The sequence below is a fragment of the Rhinatrema bivittatum genome, chromosome 2 (assembly GCF_901001135.1).
Source record: "Rhinatrema bivittatum chromosome 2, aRhiBiv1.1, whole genome shotgun sequence".
Classification (NCBI taxonomy): Eukaryota; Metazoa; Chordata; class Amphibia; order Gymnophiona; family Rhinatrematidae; genus Rhinatrema; species Rhinatrema bivittatum.
This window is the reverse complement of record NC_042616.1, coordinates 799915146-799941470: the sequence shown is the minus strand read 5'-3', so window position 1 is coordinate 799941470 and position 26325 is coordinate 799915146. Positions and strand designations below refer to the sequence as shown.

General features: G+C 43.8%; 1 protein-coding gene across 6 annotated transcripts in view; it reads left to right on the top strand.

Moving 5' to 3' along the window:
• LOC115085754 overlaps positions 1–26325 on the top strand; it is a 1125639-nt gene that overhangs the window by 666784 nt on the left and 432530 nt on the right. For all 6 annotated transcript variants that reach the window (XM_029592129.1, XM_029592132.1, XM_029592131.1 and 3 more), the window contains one exon: positions 8081–8158. In XM_029592129.1, coding sequence (XP_029447989.1) covers positions 8081–8158 — 78 coding nt within the window. The remainder of the gene's footprint in view (positions 1–8080; positions 8159–26325) is intronic.

Here is a 26325-nt window from a genome sequence, read left to right as displayed (position 1 = left end):
GATTTTTTTTTTATAAAGTACCGGTATTTGTATGGTTTATGTGGTGGAGATGTTACCATTTACATGTTACCTAGGTTGGCTAGAATGGTGAGGCTGGCCCCGTTCATAGCATAATACTTGCTGCTGGGAATAAAACACAATTATTTGAAAACCAGGGTGGGTCTGAGCAAAACACTGGTATAGCAGGGTCCCGGGTTGCCCTCTATGGGTCTGGGTGAAACACATTGGTGCCGACCGCATGAGGCGAGGCAGGAGTAGTTAGCTGTCAGCGCAGAAAATTTTGCACAGCCCCCTGTGCTCCCCCCTCCCCCACCCCCAAAATAATAATAATAAAAAATAGTTGAATCTGTGGTGCGTAAGCGGGATAGGTTTCTGACTGAAGAGCAGGGGAGGGATCAGCACGGTTCTGCTTTTTTTTTTTTTTTTTTGCAGGTTATACCCCCTTGGTGGGTCTGCTGTTTTATCACCGCCTGCCAGAGGAGAGTTACAGGGTCAGCTCTCGGAAGAGAGCAGGCTGGGACTCGCCTTCTGCCTTGGAGCATGCCGAGGCTAGGAGAGAGGGCGAGTTTACCTAGTGCTTCCCATGCTGAGGCACATACACGCTCTCTCCTCCTCCTCCTCAGCCTCCTGGGACACGCTCATGCACTCTGGGGGAGAGATTCAGTCTGAAAAGAGGTGGGGGTGGTGCCGGGGAGCCCCCTCGTGCTGATTTACCGGCAGTGGGCGGAAAGAGCATTCAGTGGAGGGAGCGGGGGAGGCAGAAAAGCGAAGCGATTAGGTAGCGTTTCCGTGGGGGGGGGGGGGTGTTTTGGGATGACTGAGTTACTGTGGGGCCAGCACCGCTGTCCTCAGGCCAAGGGTCTGGTCTGCCCCGGGCATACCCCCCCCCCCCTCAAAAAAAAAACAAAAAAAAACCCCCTTGCAGATTGTTAATGTGCTGCGTCCAGGCTAATCATATTGAAATGAATTCAGCCGGGATGGCCCATGCTCTCTAGAAAACATGAGCAATAACAAGAGGTTTCCAGCGTGCGTTTGTCACTGATCACTTTTTAGTTTGGTGTCCTGCCCACAGCAAATTTTCAGGACCTGTCAGGAGGGCTCTGATAGGGATCGGTTCCCCCCCCCCCCCCCGATCCACGCAACTGTATATAGACAGTGAATGCACAAATGTCCCGGAAAGGACTCACTGGAACTTTTTGTTGCATCATAGTGAAATATCTAATTTAGTTAACAGTTTTTGTTTTATATTCCACTTTTTGCGTCTGATCGGTCACTTAAACCAGGTTACATTCAGGCACTGTAGGTATTTCCCTGTGGGCAGAGGGCTCGCAGTCTAAGCTTCACCCTGAGGCAGCAGAGGGTGAAGGGACTCGCCCACTGTGACAGGGAGCATCGGGTGCGATTTGAACCCTGGGCTTTCCTGGTTCTCAGCCTCCTCCATTCCATCTACAGAGTAAGGTGATATATTTTTCATGTTGCCTGAAAGAATAAAAAAAAAATCTACATTTTATGTGAATAAAAAGGAAATAATTTCTTTTCCTGAAGAAAAGGCTAAGGGACAGGAAGGAAATGCCACCATTAACCATTTCTCCGCTGAATCATTTTGAGGAGGCCACCGTAGTGGAGTAGGAAGAAGCAGCCATACAGGATCTGTACTGTTATTTTTTTTCTTTTTGCTAGGTGGAGAGTTTTTGAAGACTACATCCCCCCCCCTGCCCCTCCCCCCCCCCCCCCCCAAAAAAACAGCCTGAGCCTATATTGATAACCTTTTCATTTGTCTTGTCAAAAGCTTGGTCTGAATGTATGTGTAGCCTGCTGTCCTACTCTTCCACTAGTGGTTAGAGCAGCGGGCTACGAACCAGGGAAACCAGGGTTCGAGTCCCACTCCTTGTGACCTTGGACAACTCGCGTCACCCTCCGTTGCCTCAGGTACAAACTTAGGGACAGATTCATGAAGGCTTTTGTCCCATTTTATGTCTCTGGGGAAAAATCCTTAGTGAATAAGGTACTTAGATTGTGAGCCCTCTGGGGATAGGGAAATACCTACAGTACCAGAGTGCAATCTGCTTTGAAGAGCCGAAAAGCGGAATATAAATAAATAAATATAAATAGTGTGGGAGGCACAAGTTGGGTTTTTCTCTTGCTCTGTGTCCAAGCCACACGTGACATTGGGAGTTTTAGCTGCAGTTTTTCCACAGCATCCACTGTGCTTTTATAGATAAGGTTCCTTGGACAAAGTTAATCCCTGCAGTTAGCTTAGGTTTGTTATGTTTTTTTTTCCCGTCCCTTTTTAATGTTTTTTATGTAAACGTTGAAAACTGAAGAACTCTGCTGTAAACTGCAGGAGAGTCCCTTTCCTGACAGTAAGGCTCTCTGTCAGACTTGAATTTTCTTTCTACATGGATGCCAAAGTCTGAAACCTCCTTTTGCTGGAGATTTTGAATGTGGGTGGGTGGTGGTGGTTGTGTTTGAGAGAGAAGGAATTGCAGAGTATTTGGAGCAGGGCATGGAAGGAAAATTGGCTTAGAGAAGACACAGGAGCAGGGAGGGGTTGTTGCGTTAATAAGAGGACCCTTAAACCCTCTCCACGTTTTCCCTTTGACCCCCTTCACCTGCAGTTTCACTCCTCCTCTTCCTCCTTCCCCTTATTGTCTTCTTCCTTACCTTCCCTATTCCTTCAGGTGCCTCTTACCAGGTTATCCATCCTACACTCTGTCTCCTCCTGTCCTTTTGGTCGCCACACAGGACTTCTCCTTTTTGGCAGGCCTGCTGGCACGCGCGCATGCCTTTTGCTTCCTCTTTTACACGGCTTCTGGTGCCTGTGCACAGGTTCCTTCTCTCTTAAGGTATTTGCTAACTCTTGTGATGGCCATTATATTCCCCTGGTGACTACAAGAAGACAGGCTGTAAGGAAAACCCGGGGAAGGAGATCCAGTATGCAAAAGAAATCAGAACAGGAGGTGGACTCCCAACTCCCAGAAAGCCACAGGGGTTCTGGAGGGGGGAGGAACCTACCAGCCTTTGCCCTAGTGAGAGGACGTGAGAGCGCTTTGTCTGACGAAGGAGCAGGGTAGGATCAGGAAGGAATCCTACTAGAACCAGATGAAGAAACGGAGATGGAAGGTGGTATTGTGCTGCCCTGAGGATGAGCCGGAGCCGATGGACTTGGGAAACAAATAATGGAGACCCCTCCAGAAGAGGACGCACTCATGGAGACTGCAGGTCAGGAATTTTAAGTGAACACTGCCGTGGGGTGGATGTAGTTACAGCCATAGTGAAAGAGGCAGCACAAACTCCATGGGAGGTGGCAGCAGGGCTTGGCTTCCTAAGAATCAGGCCCATAGAGTTAACCAGGCTTAGAATGTGCAGGAAGCAAATGTGAGAACTGTGTGCAGGAGGATTAAGGCAAGCGTCGCTTTCTTATTGAATGCGTCTGAGACTGATGTGGTTTGATAAAGTAAAAGCTATAGAGCCTTTAAACTACATGCTTGCCTTGCCTCAGCTTTCTTGAGTTGCACCAGCTTCCCCGATGCCGCTAATGAAAGAGACGTCAATGCAATCAAAGTCACATACTTCAAAAGCGTCTAGGCATTCCTCTTCATCAAAGCCATCTTCACATCAAGCTCACTTGGCTGCTCTACCAATACAGCTGTATGCAGTCTGTCTTAGATCCATAGGAGAGGGAATCATTCTACTTTTGCCCCCTCCAATAACGAGAACTTATGTCATTCTGCCTAATTACGGAGGGTAACATAGTGAATGACAGCAGATAAAGATCATCCAAGGAGTCAGAAGGAACATTCCAATCTCTCCTCTCCATCATCGCTGCAGCGGTCCCTCAGGCTGGAGACCTAGTCTTGCCTATTGCTCTGAGCACATCATCAGAACCCATGATTTGAGTTTCTTCGTTATCTCGCTCTATTGCAGCAGAGTCTAGTAGATTAGAGGTAATGGACTAGAACGTATCTCCTCAGGGGCAACTAGAACAGCTCTAACAGACTAGTATAGCAGTTGCCAAATGCACTTTGTGGAACTGGCTAGCTGAGTGCTTTCAGTACTGCTACAGCTTAGCAGTATTTCATGTTGCTGATTCTATAAAGCCCATCAAGTGAGAGCTATGGCTTCTATTGCTCATCTTTAAGAACTGCCTCTTGAAGACATCTGCAAAACTGCCACTTTGTCTTCAGTTCACACCTTTATGACCCATTACTGTCTGGACAATATCAAGGACAGGCAGTTTTGCAAAAACTGTTCTCATAGTAATCCACGTTCCAGTGTTTTCCATAGATAACAGGATTGATTAGCCATGCAATGCCCACCTCCCTGGGGAGTTGACTTCTCAGCTAGCATTAACTCTGTTACACATGCTCAGTAGAGCTCATAGCTCTAGTAGCTTGGAGAGGCAAATCCTAAAGGTGCTGCCAGATGACATCACCCATGTGAAATGGCTAATTCATCCTGCAATTACAGAAAACATTGTTCATGGTAAGTAAACTAGCATTATTGAGCAATGCTACTTTTTACTGCTCAGTGAAAAGTAGCTTGGCTTTTCGGTAAGTAGTGATTCTCCAAGGACAAGCATGGGTGACATCAGATGGAGCCCGGCATGGAAAACTTCTGTCAAAGTTTTCCGGTTTTACTTGGCATAGTGAGCATGCCCAGCATGCCCTATACTACGCGTCCATGTGGAGTCCCTCTTCAGTCTGTTTTTTTTTTTCCACTGAGCTTTTTGCATTGCATTGTGTGTGCTCTGGATTTTTTCTTTAAAACTTGTGCAAAACTTTTTTCCCTGATTTTCTTGGGGTTTTCCTCGTGTTCCATCATCGCTGGGTCCCTCCCATAGCCTCCTTAGATAGGTTTTTCGGCACTTTCAGCTAAGTTTTCTTTCGTTTCAACTTCCCCATGGTGGCGGAGCCTTGGTGCCTGCTGGTCATCATTGCCCATTGCCATCGTTATTATTTTGCATCCCTCTTTTTTCGCTTTGATCATAGCCTCTACTGGTTTTCGTCGATGCCCCTGGTGCCCGAGGGCCACGTCTATCACAGACCCCCATGATAAATGTGTCCTCTGCCTGGGGGCATCGCATGATGTCCAGGTTGTTGCAAGTGTGCCCAAATGAGTCCGAAGGGACATTGTGCTCAACTCAATAAGATGGTGAAACTCTTAGGGTCAGGGAAGTCTGAGCTATCCATGGCGGCATCGGCACAGATGGACCTTGGAGCTACACCGATGGGCACCACACCATGGACATTGGCGGGAGTCCCTGTTTCACCGATGATGCTGGTGGGTTGGGATGCCGGAGACTGACCATTCTTGATCTCCACCAGGTTGAGGAAGTCTGGTTCCTCATCCTTGACCTTGACACCAGGAAAAGACTGGGCCAAGCACCGAGGGAAGCTGAGAAAACATCGGCACCAGTTGCATTTGATGCACGGTGCCGGGCACGGGGATGCGCCGGCTTATGCTGTGATGCTCTTGAAACTACCCTGCGGTGAGGAGCGCCCATCCTCTATCGAAGCTGGGAGTCCGTGATGATCCCCACTGGTCCTGGTGCCAGTCGCCGATCCACCTTGGGGATCCGAGGAAGATCTGGCCACCCCTCCTTCCTCCCAGTCATTGTTGGCTTTGGTAACTTTCGAGGAGAAGCTGGAATGGTTCATCCAGCTGGCAGTGGACCAGACACTGTAGGCATCAGTCCTGTGGCACTGACGCAGTTCCTGTCCACTTTGGAATGGATCAATGTGCTCATTGGTGTGTTACCGTCCTGCTGTGCCAGTTCTCAGGAGGTCATCAATGCCCGACGGGGCACCAATGCTTCCCCTGGCCGATGCAGTGGTCATTTCCGGTTCCAGGGCCTGCACTGGGTTTGCTGGTGGGAAATTATCTAGGTACAATGACTAATCAAGAAATTTTTTTCTAGAAAAAATAAAAATAAAATTTGTCTCTAACATATGATTTCCACTAGCTTAGTGAGAATATAGTTTAGCACTTCTCTGTTCTTCTCTTTATTTTTTACTTTTCTTTTTATCTCCCACTTTCCTCCTACTGTTTCTGAGCTTCTGGCTCCATCAGAAGCAATCTTTATTGGGCAATGGCCCCATGAGCCTTCGTTTGCAGCCACCTGGGGTATTGTAATTTTCTTTGGCCCAGCCACTACAGTGACAGCCCTTGGCTGGCAGTCCACAGATTGTGATTCCCTCTGGGACCTGGCGTGGCAGTAGGTTTCACCACTGAGCAATGACTGGCTCTCCCCCCTTCCTCCATAAGGAATTGTGGCTTTTCTGCTGGACAACTGCTGCTGAGCTACCAGACTGGCTCCCCCTGTCCGGTCTGAAAAACCCTCGTTAACTGCAGTTTTCTTTCACTCCTGCTATATTAAAACTTGTGAGTGCAGTAGAGTTCACTAATGTGAATTGACAAAGACTTTGAAAGAAAGAATAGTCCTTAGCTATCTACTAATCAGTGGGGAATGCTGGAAATTCTGGGCTTTAATTTCATCTCTGTGTCAGATGTTATAAAACAGGTTGAGCAGATGGAACATCGACACTGCTCATGGTCACGTACTTTCAACCACCATGGAGATGACCCATTACCTTGAAATTTGAAGTATTCTGCTGTCATAATGGAGTGAACTAATGACATTCTCATTTTTATTTTGCTTCGGTTCTCAATGTGTCACACAATGCAATGAATCTTGCAAGTGTTTAGCACCCTTTTTTTTTTTTCTTCTGCCCACTGGAGTTTGTTGGTATAGTTTTGTATTATTTTCAAAAGTAAAATATTGTTGAAAGGTAAAAGCATTCACAAATGTATTCAGATGTGGCAACATTATTTATTTGTTTGTTTTTATATACCGAAGTATTAGTATTGACCTTCACTCCAGTTTACATTTGAACAACATTATACATGAGAACTCAAGAACATTATACATACATAATATGTAATACAGTATTATACATAAGAACTCAAGAACATTATACATATATAATATGTAATACAGTATTATACATAAGAACTCAAGAACATTATACATACATAATATGTAATACAGTATTATACATAAGAACTCAAGAACATTATACATACATAATATGTAATACAGTATTATACATAAGAACTCAAGAACATTATACATACATAATATGTAATACAGTATTATACATGAGAACTCAAGAACATTATACATAAAAATCATGAGAGGATTGTGGTAACAGAGAATATTAGAATCAGGGGATAACTGTAACAAGAGATAATAACCTAACAGGAAATGATGGATTAACAAAGGGATAAAACTGATAGTTTGGGGGGTAAACAGTTGTTCTAGCAAGGCGAACCACTTTTACGCTGGTTGCTCATAAAGCATTATCTTTGCTTTATGAGCAACTAGCAGCGTGCCCAGTCAATTAAGGGAAAGTTAATCTTTTGAAAAGCTTTCCAATTCCCACCGACTTGGGACCCACTGACTGGGTCCCAAGTGACTTTGAAAATTTCATGCAACAGTACAATATAATGTTAAGGCAAGAGTATGAGCAATTATACCAAATCTTGATGTTTTCTCAGGGCTAAGACCTCTTCTTCTCCTGCTATTCTACTCATGAACTTCCCAAAATGGTGGGATAAATGGTGCTGGAGTGCTGCCTGGTTCATTTTTCACATGCAGATCTACCATGTCCTCAGTAATAGTTCCCTTCCACTCTCAGGATAAGGTTGTCCTTAGAGGAAAGAAGCCTGCAAAATATACCTTGTTTGCAAGTAGGGTGGCCTAAAGTTTTAATGCACCTCAAACATATAAATAATGCATGAGAGGCCAGCATTTCTTTTCATAAAATAAGCTGCAAAAAAAAAGGTCATGGTATATGAGGAGTGACATAAGGGCCTCCCAGTGGAGTTATTGGAATTCAAGAAGGAGCACAGAAGATCCTTAGCAAGAGGTGAAGGTAAAGTCTGAAAGTGACTTTGTGAGGAGCCAGGGAAATGAGCTTTTGTTTTTATCTGCTGGCATTTTATGTGTTTCCATGAATAGCAAGTTTGATTAACAGAGAGTGGTAATGTTATGTCATTTTTCTTCTTCTTCCTACAGCCACTCAGATTGATCCCAATGAACTCCAGGAGCTGTTTCAGGAAACCTCTGTGAACGTCTTCCGAATTAACGCTAATGGTATGTGTCACGTAATTATAATCCACGCCGTCTTCCACAAGCTGTCAGATGGCAGCTCCTCTGAACTTTATGGGTAATGGGATCGGCAGCACTTCTGTGTTAAATCGTAGTTTTTCACTCACCTGCTGGGTTTTCAAGTACGAAATCTGCCATGCACGTGTCTGGAGGAGTGGGCCTTACGCCTAGCCTTTTGACCTGTCGTCTCAGCTTTGCAGGCCCCACCTCGTTAAAAGATGACAAGCAAGATCATTCTCACAGTGAATGTAGTGGGCAAGACGTCTTCCTGGCCTGTTTAATCCTTAGCTGTTGCCAGTGGCCATGATATGGTTTTTGTTTTGCATTTTTTTTTCCCTTGTAGTAATGTTGAATCTTTCTCAATCAGAACTAGACTGAGACCACCAAGTCCATTTCTCAGTTGTAGTGAAGCAGCTTTCATACAGTAAGGACGTTCAGTCACCACCGGCCTGATAGTCTGATGCTATTAAGTCCCAGCTTTGACTTGCTACCTACAACACAAAACATAAAGGGACTTTTCAAAATCAAAAACCTTTTCACATTTATTTATTTATCTATCTTTGTATTTATTTATTTACTTATTGACATTTGACATTGCGCCTTTATCAAGCTGGTCTCAAAGAGAATTACAATATAATTTATAGTTAATTATGGGCTACATTTGAATTCAGTTTAGAAGCATAAGGATATGGAAGAGCGGGGTATTTAATATTGAATCTAGATATATTGGTATCAGTATACAAACAGTGCATATATATTGTTCTATCTATCTTAGTCCATACATAAATATTCTTTCTGTGTAATATGGGCATGACTATTCTTTTAGAAACACTGTGACTTGTATATCTTTTCTTTTAAGTCTCAGCAGTGTGCTTATGCCTAGTCTTTCAAGCCCCATGCAGCCTACCTGCTAATCATATAAAGTAAAGAAATAGTCTCTTAAAGGGCCCTTCCTGGAGAATGGAAACCAGTGAGGGCAATGCCGTATGGGGCTCATTTCCTGCTCTAGTAAGTTGTGCCAGAGCCTTATTTCTCTTACAAAGAGAATAAAAATGAGTAGCAGTAGCAGAAATACATTTTAAAAATTGTGTAAACTGTTTTTACTGAATTTGGGGTGATGTGGTGTTAGGAAATCGCATATTACTCCTGAGTCTTACAGGTTGTGGTTCCTCTCTTGTAGCACCATGATGAGAACATCCCTGCAGCCCACAGCTTTGTTTGCACTGTGCAGTAAAGCTTTAGAGATTAGCTCTCCTGTACAACAAGAGACATCCCTCATGGCTTGTGCGTGGGAAGTACCCCTGGTCTCTTGTAATGGAAATCTGTGGTATTTTAGGAGCTGATCCAGGTCTAGGACGCAAAGCCAAGTTGCTTTGATCAAGACTCGAACTGCAAACAGGAAAATTGGATCATTCATTTTCAAGCAGCTCTGGAGCCTTATAAACACATTAAGCTCGCTAGTGCTTTTTAAATTTTCCTGAGATTTTATCAAGGTTTATTTTCACAAGAATAAAAATGGGAGACAATCAGAGGAAAAAAAAATTCAGCATTTTTCTGGGTGAATATCGGAGCTTAGTTTGGTGGACAGAAGTGAGGACATGTCCCCCCCCCCACAAAAAAAAAAAGTGGAGGGAGGCCAAAGGGAGAGGAGGGGGGATGGGACAAGGGGCGAGAGCCAGAGAGAGTGGAGATGGGGGGAGGTAAGGGGGATGGGACAAGGCGAGAACAAGGGGGAGGGAGATGAGGAGCTGAAGGAGAGGATGGTGAACGATGTAGGGTGCTGAAGAGGGAGATGGGGAAGAGAGCAAGAAGGAGTGGGGGATAGGGAGAGAAGTGGGATGCTGAAGAGAAAGAGGAGGGGTCTGAAGGGGAGGAAGGAGAGAAAGGAGGAGAGGTCTGGGGGTCAGGAAGAGAGGTCTGTCCCCAAGAAAAGCAAGGAAGACTCTGCATCCCAACATAATTTATTGAACTGTGTTGGACCTACCGAGCTCTTGTGGAGGATAGGGGTATGGATACAGATAGGTGCGGTGACAGGAGGGAGAAGAGAACAAGAGGAAGGGGTGGGTGGGAGCAGAGGAAAAGAGAAGGGAGCCTCTTCCAACAAGGTGTCTCTTCTTTTTCTTTGCGCCCTTCCAGCATCCCACCTGTCTCCCCTACCTCATCTCTCCCTCTAACCCACACCCGTTTGCTCTCGCCCCTTGCCCATCCATCCTCTCACTAACCTTGCTCTCACCTTACTTCCCCCAGTATCCTCACTTACCCTCATTCACACCCCCACAATCCCTTTAATTCTTTCACTCTGACTCCCCCCCCCCACAGTCTCCCCCCTCCCACTTCCTTCTCTCCCAATCCCCTCCCCCTGACTCTGCGGCGATGCCATGAATGGCTCATCAGCATCATCCCGCTGAGAACTTCTCACTCGAGCCCTCCTAAAAAAAAGAAATCGCGGCCTTGCAAGGTCTCTGTCCCTGTTCGGGCTCCGAGGCTGCTGCTGATGTCATTCAGATGCCAGCAGTCACGGAGCAGGAAGAAGGACCGAGGCGCTGGGTGTGAGTGACCGAGGGTAGCGGCAGAGGTAGTGACAGAAGTGGCTGTGGAAGGCCAAAGGCTTTAATAGGTACAACAGCTGCATGGCCCCTGCGCTCCCATGCTTCCATCACCTTTGAAATTAGGATGAAAATCAGTTTAAATCAAAAACTGAAGGTCCCTAGTTACCTTATACCATGCAAATGATCGCATTGCATGCCAGGAATGAGTATTGGGGCATTGCTAAGGAATGGGAATCCCTTTTGAAAACGGTGGGGTTGGCCTTTTCCTAAAAGGCCATATAACCTTTCATGTTTAGTATTCAAAATAATAATATATGATGATACTACTTATTTTTATAGTGCTACTGGATGTGTGCAGTGCTATATAATGTTAAGTATTCGGGTGTAATAAGTCCCTGCCCCACAGAGCTTACACTTGAAGTGGGTACCTGAGGCAATAGAAGATAGTGACTTACCCAGTGTCTCAGAGAGTGTTGGGGGGGGGGGGGGGGGGATTTGAAACCTGACTTCCCTAGTTCTCAGCTCTGCTAGGCTTCCCCTCCCCTAGAATGTCTGCTCTTCTAACAGTTGCTGTGCAGGACATTGATGAAAAATCGTATAAGACAGAGGCGTACCTAGAGTATTTGGCACCTGTGGTGGATACTTCTTTGCCCCCCCCCCATATATAATTTTAAAATTTCCTAAACATCGATAAAATATTTTAAAACAGACACATTTAATAACACCCAATAATTAAAACTAATAAGGATTTGAAAAATCTCCCGCTCTCCATGCTTGGTGAGAGACAGAGGGAGCATTTGTGTATGACTCTCACACACTTTCTTTGTAACACACACACACACAATGCTCCCTCTGTCTCTCTCTCTCTCTCACACACACAATGCTCTCTCTCTCTCTCTCTCTCTCTCTCACTCACACACACACACACACACACACACACACACACAATGCTCCCTCTGTCTCTCGCTCTCTCACACATACACATACACACACACACAATGCTCCCTCTGTCTCTCACACACACAACACACACACACACACAATGCTCCCTCTGACTCTCTCTCTCTCTCACATACACATACACACACACACACACACAATGCTCCCTCTGTCTCTCACACACACAACACACACACACAATGCTCCCTCTCTCTCTCTCTCTCACACACACACACACAAAATATGCTCCCTCTGTCTCTCTCTCTCTCTCTCACACACATACACACACACACACACACACACACACTATGCTCCCTCTGTCTTTCTCACACACACACACACACACACACACACACACTCACACACACTATGCTCCCTCTGTCTCTCTCTCTCTCTCTCTCACATACACATACACATACACACACACACACACACACAATATGCTCCCTCTGTCTCTCACACACATACACACTTCTTCTTTATCGCTCACACACGATTCCTCTCACCCCTGCATACACACACACACACACGCTTCCTGTCTCTCATCCCCACCCCACCCCCGCACATAGGCACCCTCTTACACATATGCACCCACAGACGCACACCCTCATCCACACACACACACACCCTCATATATACACACACACGTACACCCACACACCCTCATACACTGGTATTTACTCTGACATGGCCAGTCTCTCCCTTCTTTGGCTGGTGGCGGCAACGCTGGGCTTGTTCTGCTGGTGACGCCGCTGGCCTCTGCCACTGCAGATCCTTGCATTTGCTGGCGATGTTTCCCCCGCCAGGTCACTGTTCCGCGCCGCTGCAGGACCTTCCTGCCGGCTGCAATGGCACCCCTCCCCCTGTTGCCACGCAGGGCGGACTGCCCTCCCCCCCTTAGCAACCTCTGGTATGAGACCTTATGTTCCTTAGCCATTACCACAGATGTCTGATGATCTTGTTTAAAAAAGAATTGACTTTGTGTGTTATGAAAAAGCTAACGTGTGTATATTTTTTTTATTTCTGTCTAGTGAAAACTCTTGTAGCTTTCATTAAAAAAAAAAAAAAATTGTACAGAGAGAGAGAGGTCTTGATTGAACATGAAATCTCCCCCCGGGGGTTTTATTAGGATAGGATATTGGGTCATGATTCTGTTATCTTGTAACTTTTTTTTTTTTTTTAACTGACAGAGGTAAGCACACATACACTGCTCCTGTTTTCTCGATTCTGCGGTTTTTGCTTTATTTTCCTGTTTTATTGGGCAGTGATTTGGCTCTGTCTCTCTGCTGTGTTGGCTTCCTTTGGGTGACCCTGAAAGCTGTTGGTGCTATGCTGTTTCCTAGGACAGTGGTGGGTTCTGACCTTGGAGAAGTCACCCAATCAACATTGTGCCAGCTAGGTGATCCCAGCCCCATCACTTAAAGGATGAGTAAATTGAGTTGGGGGTGGGGGGCTGGGGATTCAGTAACACGGTGTAAATCATTGTATGAAAGAATAAGGAAGGTGTGAGACCAAGAGGTTCCAGGTAAACAAAGTAGCAGTCCAATAAAGTCTTCAAAAAATAGTATTTATTTTAAGCGTCAAAGCAAAATTTCAGAGAAATGCTATAGGGGCTTTGTCGGAAGGGACCCACTTGGAGCAAATTCCAATATAATTAAAGGCATCTATGCAAAAACAGAAAATTCAATAATCAGAAGAGCGTCAAAATGACAGCTGAAAAACATGCATAAAAAATTCAGAAAACATACCAGATTGAAGTTCAACAAATGTGCTTGAACAAATTATGAAGTTGTAATATCGAGGCGTCCTAGGAGACATAGAAATATAGTAGAGGACATAGTAAGTCATAAAGGGATTATATAAACAGACTGCATTTACACAAATGATTTACTGTACATACCACCGGCATTGTATATGAGCCAAAGAAACAGGTACCGCAAAATTATTCCAAATTTGATACCCTGCACATAAACAGAAAAAAAGGGTAAAGAGAATCATTGAAAGAAATGGCTGTAAAGGACAAGGGGATAAGGATTCCAGAGTCGTACATACCAACTAATTGTATAGCTTAGCAAGTTGAATATAAGGCAGCAGGATGTCTACCGTAAATGAGAGAGGGAGCATTTAAGTAGTATTAAAAAAAAAATGGACTGCCAAAATGAGCCAGCCAATCACAGGAGTCACGAAGGGGTCACATGGTTCAGAGATGTCACTGCTGAGGATGAAACGATAACTAATCTGTAAAACAGACAAAGGAGGGAATAAAGTTATGTGAGATCTCGCCTCCTACATTCTGGAGGTCACTCGGCAATTGTTTGACTCTCACTATTATAAACCTTTACCTTCTGACCCTTTAGCATCTCTATCTACCTCAATTTCTTCAGTAATACAATCAGGGATTGATAACCATTATCTTACTCCCAATGAAGCTGCCTTTTTACAGGAGAAACATCCAGTTATACCCTCCAGGTAGGCCTATAGTCTTGGGCATTGGCTAAGTCCTTGAACCTCTTTCAGATTTCATGGAGATCTTTCTTCTTCCCTGTGTATCCACTTGGCCATCATATGTACATGATTCCAGCCATTTTATTAATCTTTTGGACTCTCTCCCTTTTCCTTCTGATCCATTTTTTCTAGTCACTCTTGATATTTTTTCTCTTTATTCTATTGTACCCAAGGAAAAAGCAGTCCAAATTGTTGAAACCGCATTAGAGCACACCACCCAAATATCCCTACTTCTTTCTTAGTGGCCATCATCTGACTAGCACTCACTCAAAATGACTTCGCTTCCACTAACTTGTACTATCAGTAAATCAAAGGTACAAACATGGGGGCCACCATGACTCCCTCTATCGCTTGCCTTTACGTGGCTCACTTTGAACTCACCTACATTTATACTTCACCATTTCAGCAGTTTTCCACCCTTTGGCTTCATTATATCAACAACATTTTTCTGTTATGGACTGGTATACTTATTGGCTTAATAACTGCAATATAAATCTCCAATTTGAATTCCATCTACATAAATCACAAATTTCCTTCTTGGACACTTTGGTTACAGTAGGTTCCAGCTCTTTTGAGACTGCTTTATTCCGAAAATCGACTGATGCAATTCTCTATTGCATTATTCTACTTTTCACCCCTGTTTCATTATGAAACAATATTCCTTTAGGTGAGTTCTTTAGGAAAAGGTATTTAAGCTCCTCCCGGTCTGACTTCATTTCTCAGTCACATTCGTTGATTGCATGCTTCCGTGAAGAGGTCACCCTCACGTATCCTTAAAACAGTAGTAGTTATTGTGCAGTATACATCAATAGGGAGTTAGTTTATTCTTCATTCAGAAGACTCACCGGATCATCTTACCTGTGGAGTCCCCTTCTGAGAGGATAAATCAGGTCTGACAAATTATATGTTGCTATTGGTCAATCCTCACTCTGCACCTCACATCCATGATATTCCAAGATTTGCCTTCTCCAGAGGCCATAACCTTCATGATAACTTGGTTTGATCTGAATTATATTTTTCTCCCTCGACCTCCTCTCTTACAAATATAGACCATCACCCCTATCTACAGAGCTTGGTCTATCTGCTATCACTATCAATTACTGAATTTATTCATCCTGTTACAGGGAAACTTTATCCTTTGAAACATTACTCTGATTGCACTACAATAGGAGTGATCTGCGTAATTCTGTGCCTGTTCCGCTTTATGTAGGCAAAACAATTCGGTCATTGAAAACAAGAATAATTGAACATCACTTGTGCCTCTGCTTCCGTCGCTTGGAAAGCCCCCATTGTTGCCCTTTGGGAGAAATTCTCACACTTAATCATAGAAATATAGAAATGACGGCAGACAAGGACCAAACGGTCCATCCCATCTGCCCAGCAAGCTTATGGTAGCATCTGCTGCGCCATACAAGTCAACCCCATACTTAGTTTCCCAAACTGTTTAGAGTTCCTGGAGGAGAAGTCCACAAACTGCTACCAGTATCCACTCACTTTTAAATATTCATCTCCACTTACTTAAGCCAGGGGCTCCATCACCAGCTGTATTGTCTCCTCTTGATTGGTGGATTAGGAATTTATTCTTTCCCTGTGAGAGCATGGCATTTTTGCGCCTTGGCTTTGGCTGCTTTGATCGGGATCTGCCAACTTCAATGTCACTACTTGGAGGTGCCCGAGAGCTTCCCCCTTCCTGCCTTCTCCCACTATCCTCTCTGTTCTCTCTTTTACTTTCCCTTCCTATCTGCTCCTCCTTGTTCTCCTTTTATACCCACTTACTCTCCCATACTTGCTCCCACTTTCTTGGTCTTTTTCGTTTTCTGTTTCCATTTACAACTCACCCAACATACACAAATTAAAGGAACACTGAACAAAAACTTAAAACCAATACAAATACAAAGACTGATAAGCATGAACACTGACATTCTCACTTTACCAGACAATTAAGACATAAAATAGAGTAAAGATAAGGGATGGGGAAAAAACAGAACAAGACAGCAAACATCAATTTCAAGAAATCTCACTCGAAGCAGTCAGTTCCTACAATGTTCGTGCTTATTGTTACCACCCTCCTCATAGTACTCACCAACTCAACTTTACTGAGACCTGCCTTTTCCTTGGGAGTCTTTCATGAGGGAATTTAGCAACGCCGACTAAAAATCCAAATACACTATATCAGCTCACCTTTATCTGCATTCATATTCACACCTTCAATGAATTCTAATAGGTTACGGTATGAGCTCACTTTGCAAAATCCATGAGGGTTTTCCTCATTAAGCAATGTGTATCTGTATGGCTAGTAATTATGTTCTCGCAGGGCTACTGCCCAGGAAGGAAGGGTTAGGTCAACCGTCATAGCTGGTGATTCAATTATTAGAAATGTAGATAGCTGAGTGGCTGGTGGATGTGAGGACTGCCTGGTAACTTGCCTGTCTCATGTCACCTAGATAGGATTTTAGACTGTGCTGGAGAGGAATTGGCTATCATAGCACATGTGGGCTCCAACAGCATAGGAAAAAAATGGAAGAGAGGTTCTGGAAGCCAAATTTAGGATTTTAAATAGCTGAAATCCAGAACTTCCAGAGTGGCATTCTCTGAAATGCTCCCTATTCCATGTGCAGGTCCCCAGAGGCAGGCAGAGCTCCGGAGTCTCAATGTGTGGATGAGATAATGATGCAGGAAAGAGGGATTCAGTTTTGTAAGGAACTGGGTAACCTGTTGGGGAAGGGAAATCTTTATAAAAGGACAGGCTCTACTTTAACCAGAGTGGAACCAGACTGCTGGCGCTAACTTTTAAAAAGGAGATAGAGCAGCTTTTAAATTTGAACAAGGGGGAAAGCCAACAGTTGCTCAGCAGTGCATGGTTCGGAGAAAGGTATCTTCGAAGGATACTAATGAAATAGAAGAGTTAGAGCATCTCAACAGAGAGATTCCAAAAACACAAAAGTAGTCCATGTTCCTATAAGTAAAGAATCTCCCAAATTATCCCTATCAACTGAAAAACAAGTTGTTAATTCAAAAAGACCCCCACACTGAAATGTCTTTATGCCAGTGCCAGAAGTAGTAAGATGGAAGAGCTAGAGTGTATAGCAGTGAATGATGAGATAGACATAATTGGCATATCAGAGACCTGGTGGAAGGAGGATAAAAAAATTTTAATCAATTGATAGGGAGGAGCAACTTAGTGGTGGCAGGCTGGGGTGGCGCTTTGTCCGGGTGGCATAGAGTCCAACAGGATAAAGATTGTACAAGAGACTAAATGCACAGTAGAATCTTTATGGGTAGAAATCCCGTGTGTGTTGGATAAGAGTATAGTGATAGGAGTATACTACCATCCACCTTGCCAGAATGATGAGATGAATGATGAAATGCTAAGAGAAATTAGGGACGCTAACCAATTTGGCAGTACAGTAATAATGGGAGATTTCAGTTACCCAATATTGACTGGGTAAATGTAACATCAAGACATGGTAGAGAGAGAAAGTTCCTGGATGGAATAAATGACTGCTTTATGGAGCAGTTGGTTCAGGAATCCTTGAGAGAGGGAGTTATTTTAGATCCAGTTCTTAGTAGGAACACAGGATTTGGTCAGAGAGGTAACGGTGGTGGGGCCACTTGGCAGTAATGATCATGACATGATCAAATTTGAACTAATGATTGGAAGGGGGCCTATGTATATCTATAGCTCTTTCAAAAAGGAAACTTTGATAAAATGAGAAAAATAGAAAAAAAACTAAAACATGCAGCTGCATAGTTAGTGTACAACAGACGTAGACATTGTTTAAAAATACTGTCTTAGAAGCACTGTCCAGATGTATTCCATGCATTAAGATACGGTAGGTAGAAGGAAGGTCAGATGATTACCATCATAGTTAAAAGGCGAGGTGAAAGAAGCAATTTTATCCCAAAAAAAATCCTTCAAAAATTGGAAGAAGGATCCATCTGAAGAAAATAAGAAAAAGCTAAAAGATAAGACAAGCAAAGAGAAAATTGGAAAGGAAGTTGGCCATAGAGGCAAAACCTTTTTAAAATATATCTGAAGCAGGAAGCCTGCAAAGGAATTGGTTGGACCGTTAAATGATCAAGGGGGTTAAAGGGGCTCTTAAGGGAAGGTAAGGCCATCAAAGAAAGACTAAATGAATTCTTTGATTCTGTATTCACTAATAAGGATGTTGGAGAGATATTGGTTCTGGAGATGTTTTTCAAGACTGATGATTCGGATGAATTGAACCAAATCATGGTGAACCTAGAAGATATAGTAAGGCCAGATTGACAAACTAAAGAGTACCAAATTGTTGTGAAACCCAGCTGCGGGCAGCCGCAGTTGGGCCCCCTTCCCTTACCCCTGCTCACTGGCGCTCCCCGCTGTCTTCGGCACGCTGGATCAGGCCGTGCTGGGGCCTTGCCGTGGGGTCGGGCCTCCCTTCCCTTACCCCTGTTCGCCGGTGCTCCCCGCTGTCTTTGGCACACTGGATCAGGCTGCGCTGGGGCCTTGCTGTGGCGTTCTCTCCGTGAGGGAGACACCGCAGAACTCTACTGGGGGCTCCACCCCTTGGAATCTGACGTCACCAGCAGAGGCTTATTTAAAGCCACTTCAGGCTTCCCTGCATTGCCTTGGCAACAGGTCAACTTCTGTGAGTGCCAATTGCCAGTTCATATATCCGTACAGCTCCTACTTGATCATGCTTCAATAGCTTCCAGCCCTTGTCTTCAGGTTGTCTCTGTGGTACTGATCCGGCTGGGTATATTGTTTCTCCTGTCTCTGCTCATCCCAACTTCTGGTGTGTTTTCGAGTTCCTGCTTGTCTTCAGCCTGCCCTGGTTTATCGAATAGCTACACTGCTGCCTGCCTCGACTCTTGGACCGTTTCTGTTCTTCCAGATCTCTACCAGCCCAGACTCGGACTATTTATTGGGCTCCCTCCACCAAGAAACCTTTACTCAGGTCCTGCCGGCCCAGACACCCAAGGGCTCAACCTGCGGGGAACGAGGGCTGGGAAAGGTTCAGTCTGGTCTCCTGGTCCTGCACCACCTACCAGCTACAAGCACCTGCTCTCAAGCCGGCTGAAAGGGCAACAAACCCAACACAAATCACCTGGACCAGATGGTATATACCCCAGAGTTCTAAAAGAACTTAAAAATGTCAAATGCTGCCTTGAAAAGCCAGGTTTTTAATATTTTTTTGAATGCCTTGGCAAAGGAATATGAAAATCCAGAAGAATGTTGGGCTGTACAGAGAGAGGAATAACCAGTAAGAAAAAGGAGGTTATAATGTCTTTGTACAGGTCCTTGGTGAGGCCTCACCTGGCGTACTGTGTTCAGTTCTAGTGCCTCTATCTAAAGAAGGATAGAGGCAGGATAGAGGCGGTCCAGAGAAGGGAAACCAAAAAGGTGTAAGGTCTGTACTGGAAGACCTATGAGGAGAGGCTGAAGGATCTAAATATGTATATCTTTGAAGAGAGAAGATGCAGGGGAAATATGATAGATCTTCAGATACCTGAAAGGTTTTAATGATGCACGAACTTTGAACCTTTTGGGTTGGAAAGGAATCAGTAGAACTAGAGGTCACAAAATGTAACTCCAGAGGGGATGACTCAGAACCAATGACAGGAAATATTTCTTGATGTAGAGGGTGGTGGATGCCTGGAATGCCTTTACGGAGTAGGTGGTGAATACAAAAAGTCATTTCAAAGAGGCATGGGATAAGCACTGTGGATCCCTAAAGGCTGGAGGATGGAAATGAAGAAAGCATGCATGGGGGGTTACTTGCTGGTGCTGCAGTTACTACCCTTGATGCTTTTAATGCAACTGCAACATTGCTCTCTGCTTCGATGGCGGGTGGGGGGGGGAAGGTAATTGGATTCTGACAGCAACCATCGAGGGCCCTGACTTTTATGATCTGGGTTACTGATAAGTATGGGGATAACCTGCAGGGAATGGCAATTGCTGCTCTTAACAGAAGGCATGGGGATTACTATCCTTATCCAGGAAGCCTTGGTTCTTTGACACAACTGCAACATCACTTCAATGGCGGGAGGCTGAAAAAGGGGAATTGGATACAGTCTACAACCATCACCAATCCTGATTTTACGGTCTGGGGTACTTATACACAGACATAAGGGGAAAAACATAGGACTGCTTCTATGGCCAAGCCCTTAAAGCATGTCAAGTTTCACTGTCTGAATTTTCAAGAAGGCACATCACCCAGTAGTAATGGGTTTTTTTTTCAGTAATATTTGATGGGTTATCATAAGGCTTGGGATAACTGCATGGAGCAGCAGTTACTACTATAAGAAGCTTGCTGAGCAGTCTGGATGGATCATTTGGTCCTTTTCTGTTGTCATTATTATGTTACTGTTTTGCTAAATTGTTGTTAAAATTTCTGGCATTGAAATCCAAAGTCTCAGCCCTGGAAAGTACCCTGTCTCTCACTTCGTCGAGATGGGCATGATGCATTGAGGGAGTCTCCAAGTGCCCTTTGTTTGATGATCTAAGGGCTCTTTGAGGTATGAACCTATGTGGTGTTGCTCCCAGCCACACTGTATCATGATTGTTGAGGATTTTATGGATTAATGTTAATACTTTATAATGGATCTGGAATTATACTGGGAGCAGGCCTGGTGCAACCCACTGTGTGGTGGCCCTGATGGGATGGTGGCCTGGAGACCAATACCTAAGCTGAATTAACCTGAGAGAACCCATGGCCATTGGAAGATCCCATTCTGCCTGATGGCCCAGCAAAAAAGAGGCCCCTTTGTTGGAGCAATGGGGTCCTGTCCCATCCTGCCAAGAATAGACCCTGTGGTCACTGGTGGATCCTATCCCGCCCGGCAACTCAACTGGGATCCTATCCCACCTGGCAGCCCAAATGGAGGCGGCCCACTACCACCAGGGAATCCTATCCCGCTTGGTAGCCCAAATGGAGTAGGCCTCATGGCTGCTGGATATCACGTCCTGCCCGGTAGCCAAAATGGAGGAGGCCCGCAGCGCTGGGGATCTTGTCTTGGCCTGTGATCCAACTGGAATAGGCCCTGCAGTTACCAGGGGATTGCAACCTGCCCTGTGGCACAAATAGAGGAGGTCTGCAGCTGCTGAGGTATATCCCACCCGTCAGCACAACTAAGGGAGGCGCTGCCCACCAGCTTAACAGGGATTAAACTTGTGTGTGTATGTGTACACATTTGCTGAGAGAAAGCTATGTTTGTATTTATCATGTGTGTCTAAGCCTGTATATGAGAGAGGAAGTGTGTGTATGTATGTAAGCATGTATGCTTGAGGGAGAGAAGGGAGCATGTGTATGTGTAAGCATGTTGCTTGAGAAAGGGGAAGCGTGAATGACTGTGTGTAAGCATGTGTGCCTAAGAGAGGAAACGTATGACTAAGAGAGAGGAAGTGTGTATATGTTGAGAGAGAGGGAGCATACGTGTGTATTTAAGCATGTTCATGGTTCATTTATTTATATGCCGCATTTGCATAAAGCTCAGGCAGCTAGCAAAATATACATAAAGTCCATAAAATATTATAAATTGACATAACATCAAAATGAATAGCATCAAATAAAATTGCAAAGGAATTTCAAAGACATGCATGCATGCCTGAGAAAGGGAGCATGTGTGTGTAAGTAAGCATCTGTGCCCTGAGAGAGGGAGCATATGGGGGATATGATAGAGGTGTTTAAAATGATGAGAGGTCTAGATCGGGTTAATGTCAATCAGTTATTTACTCTTTCGGATAATAGAAAGACTAGGAGGCAGTCCATGAGGTTAGCTTGTGGCACATTTAAAACTAATCGGAGAAAGTTCTTTTTCACTCAACTCACAATTAAACTCTGGAATTTGTTGCCAGAGAATGTGGTTCGTGCAGTTAGTATAGCTGTGTTTAAAAAAGGATTGGATAAGTTCTTGGAGGAGAAGTCCATTACCTGCTATTAATTAAGTTGACTTAGAAAATAGCCACTGCTATTACAAGCAACGGTAACATGGAATAGACTTAGTTTTTGTGTACTTGCCAGGTTCTTATGGCCTGGATTGGCCACTGTTGGAAATAGGATGCTGGGCTTGATGGACCCTTGGTCTGACCCAGTCTGGCATGTTCTTATATGTGTGTGTGTGTAAGTATGTGTGCTTGAGAGAGAATGAGCATGGGCGTGTGTGTGTGTGAGCACGTGAGTGTGAATGAAGGAGCATGTATGAATTTGAAAGAGGGAGCATTTGTGTGTGTGAGTGTATGTAAGCATGTGTGAGTTTTGAGAGAGGGAACTTGTGTGTGTATATGAGAGAAGAGAAAGTTTGTGCACATTACTTCCCCTCACAGTGACTGAAAGTCAAAAAAGTTCCCAGGTATGGAGAGTGAGTAATTTTTTGTATCCTTATTGATTTTAATTAATCAGGTGTATGCTGTTTTGAAATATTTTATTGGAGTTTGGGAATTAAAAAAAATTGAGTTTAATTATTTTGTTCATCAGATGTTTTGAAATATTATTTGTAATAGTATGGTTTTACTACTATGATTGATGCTTTATTTTTCTTGATTTTGTTTGATATTTTCTGAGGAACGGTGGTGTTTTTGTTTATCCCTTGGTGCACTAAATATGGAGTTTGACTTGTTGCGGTTTCCAGTTCAATTTTTGTTTGCACTTTTCTGTTTATGCTTTATGTTCACTTTATTCTGAATTTGGTGAGGATCTGTCTGTTTTGCATGTATGACTGAAGTGAGCTATTCTGCTAACCTGTTTCTTGTAGGAATCTGTACCAGCTTGGCTTCTTCTATTTTCTTAATCAGAGATGTACCAATGTTTTAGGGCTTGGTGCAGTATTTGCAGTGCTGCCTTTTCATAAGCAGGGTTGTAATTGTTCGAGTGCTGGCAGTTAGTGCTGTTTTGGTATGGGAGGTTTACTATATTGTAATTGCAATTGTTTGCTCATGGTTTTCTGAAGACAAAACCCACACCTAACATGCGTTTCAATAGTCCTAATTCAGTATAGGCTTGCAAAAGTATTCAATCACCTAAAAACTCAGCAGATTTGTGTGGATTACAAATGACACACAGATTGTACCAGACAGTATGTTTGTTGTAAATTGGTATGCTCTTAAAGTAAATTTTCAAAGTTACAACTCATTTCTCTGCATTTTTTGTAAAATAAAATAAAAAAAACCCTGAAAAAATGCTGTTTGCTAAGTGTTCAACCTCTTCAGACTAGCAATAACAGCTTTAAGTCTGTCGGGGTAAGTTTCTACCAGCTTTGCACACTGTTTGGGAGTGATTTTTGCCCATTCTTCCTGTCAGATTTGCTCCAGGTTGTTCAGGTCGGTTGGATGATGCTTATGGACTGCAATTGTCAAATTGTGCCACAGATTCTCCATTGGGTTGAGATTTGGACTTGGCCATTGTAGAACATTCATCCTTTTGTTTAAATGCTCCTGTGTTGCTTTGGGATCATTGTCCCGCTGAAAGGTAAACTTTCTCCCAAGTTTTAGTTTTTTTTAGCAGAGTGAGGCAGGTTGGCTTGCAGTACCTCTCTGTATGTTCACAGTCCATCCATCCTTCAATTTTCACAAGATACCCAGTCCCCGCTGAGGAAAAGCATTCTCACAACATGATGCTGCCACCCCCATATTTTACTGTTGGGATGGTGTTTGCTGAGGAGTGGGCAGCATTAGGTTTGTGCCACACATAGCGTTTTGAATTTTGGCCAAAAAGCTCCATTTTTTTTCTCATCTGACCACAAAACCTTATCTCACATTTTAGCCGGGTCACTCTGCTTTCTGGAAAACTCCAGATGTGTTCTGCTGTGGTTTTTCTTCAGTAATGGCTTCTTTCCAGCCACCCTCCCGTACAGGCCAGCTGCATGCCAAGCTCTTGATATGGTTCACTGGTGCACCTCCTCTCCAGCCTCTGAACTCTGTAGCTCCTTCAAAGTGATTGTTGGCCTCTCTGTGGCTTTCCTTCCAAGTCTCTTCCTTGGTCCAGTTCTGAATTTTGAGGGGCAGCCTTGTCTACGCAGTGCCTGGGTGGCAGGATGCAGCTTCTATTTCTTCAGTATTGATCCAAAAGTGCTCACTGGGATATCCAAGCACTTGGATATTATTTTGTAGCCTTTTCCTGTCTATAACTTTATCTTTAATTTCCTTAGAATGTTCTTTTGTCTTCATTTTCACGCTTTCCTTCTGACCAATGGGAGGGTCTTTTATCTAGAAAAGCTGACCTTTTTTTAATGATTCACAGGTAATTGTAAGTCAGTTGTTAGGGCAATATCTTTCATCTTGGTAATCTTGGAGCTTCTACAGCATAGGGGTTGAATATTTATGCAAGCAGCATTTTTCAGGTTTTCATTTTATTTTTACAAAAAATGCAGAGAAACGATGAATTGCGACTTTGAAAATGTATTTTAAGAGAATTTTGTTCCAGACAGTGCTGCAAACCAATCTCTATAAATGTCATTTGTAATCCATACAAATCTGACTTTTTTGGGGGTCGAATACTTTTGCAAGCCACTCTATGTTCCAAGTGTTCTTTCGGCCTTTATTCAGGGTTTTCTGGTTGGTACCAATGCAAGTTATGTAAATAGTATAGACATGCTGTTGTGATATTTTTACCTGAAAAGCCTGAGTGTCCTTTTTCATGTAAAATCTTTTATTATAAACGCATAAGGGATGGGGTGAGCACTGGCCATAAAGCTGAAAGGTTCACCTAGGGTGCCTAATAACCTTGCACCGGCCCTGATTAGAAGAATTCAAATTTAAGCATTTGAAAAAGAAAACAAAACGAGGAAGGTAATTGTTCACACAGGGCAGCAAAAAAAACAAAACAAAAACCTAGCACTGGCCCTGACTGGGAGCCAGTGGAGTGCAAACTCAAGGGTTGGTGTGCGGTGATCAGTTTTCTTTTGGCTGATTCAGACTTGAGCTGCCGAGTTTTATAGTATCGTAAAGATCTTAAGGTACCGCCCGGTAGTTGCAGTAATCGATGCTTGAGAATATGAGTGTCTGTAAAACTGTTCTGAAATCGTCCTGATCGAGAAGGGGGTTTAAGCCGCCTTCGACTTTCTGAGCTTGTGGCAGCCGCATTTGATCAATGAGCGAATATGGACCCTCGTTGTTAGTCTGCTCTCAAGAATGACCCCAAGGTCACGGACGTAACTAGAGATGGGAATCTTATGGGCGCCAGATTTGAAGGAGGGGGAGCTCTTCTGTAATCGTTTTCCTGGTTAGACAGATTATCAAGGTTTAATGAAAGTCTGTTGTGGAAAAGCCGTCTTTGCACTGCAGATAAATAGATTTCCTAATCTTTGAAAGTATGGGTGTATAATATGGAAGGAGGGCTGTGCTTTGAATTGAGAGGGAGCACGGCCCTTGAAAGCTGGTCAGAAACATATTAAGTTAATCCATTGAAAAAGTATCCACCTACAAGTCGTTTGCTGACCTTTAATTTTATGTCATCCAAGTGCACTAACACGAACACCGCGCTACTTAATTGTGTTTGGAAAAGATACTCTGATGGTAAAAAAGCAATAAATAATACTTTGTAACACACTGCGTTTTCTTGTCTTCCTTTCCTGCAGTTACTCGCTCTTCCTCCCTCTCTCCCTCTCACCATGTCTGTGTTTCCATCTATCCATCTCTTCCTCCCTCCTGGGTAAATGGGCAGACTACATGGGCCTTAACGTGCACTGTCTGCAGTCCCAGCCTCTCTCTCTCTACTCACTCCTCGTCCTTCCAGCTCTGCTTCTGCTTTGTTTCTCCTGTTCCTTCCCTCTGGCACACCTCAATTGCTGTGCAAGACTACACTTTATTCAGAACGAGAAACATGGATGGAGAGAGAAACATTAAGGATCTGATTGACTTGAGTAATACTTGTAAAGCGCTTGTATTGACACTTAGAACAAATTCAATAAAATCATAATAATATTGAATCACTGTGGGTGGGAGGTGGGGGATAGAGAGAAAAGGCAGCATTTTCTCTAGGTTCATTTGTTTTAAGTCGTCATGGGGTATTGTACTTAGCATGAATCCAGCAGTGATTAATTAACATAAATTATATACCAGCCCTAAATATATGGTAACAAGGAATATAATCTGAACAGCAAATTCAGTAGTTCAAGATCATGAGAAGACACTCAGCAGCTCCTGATATTAGCTGTTAAATTACTCATTAAAATATCCAA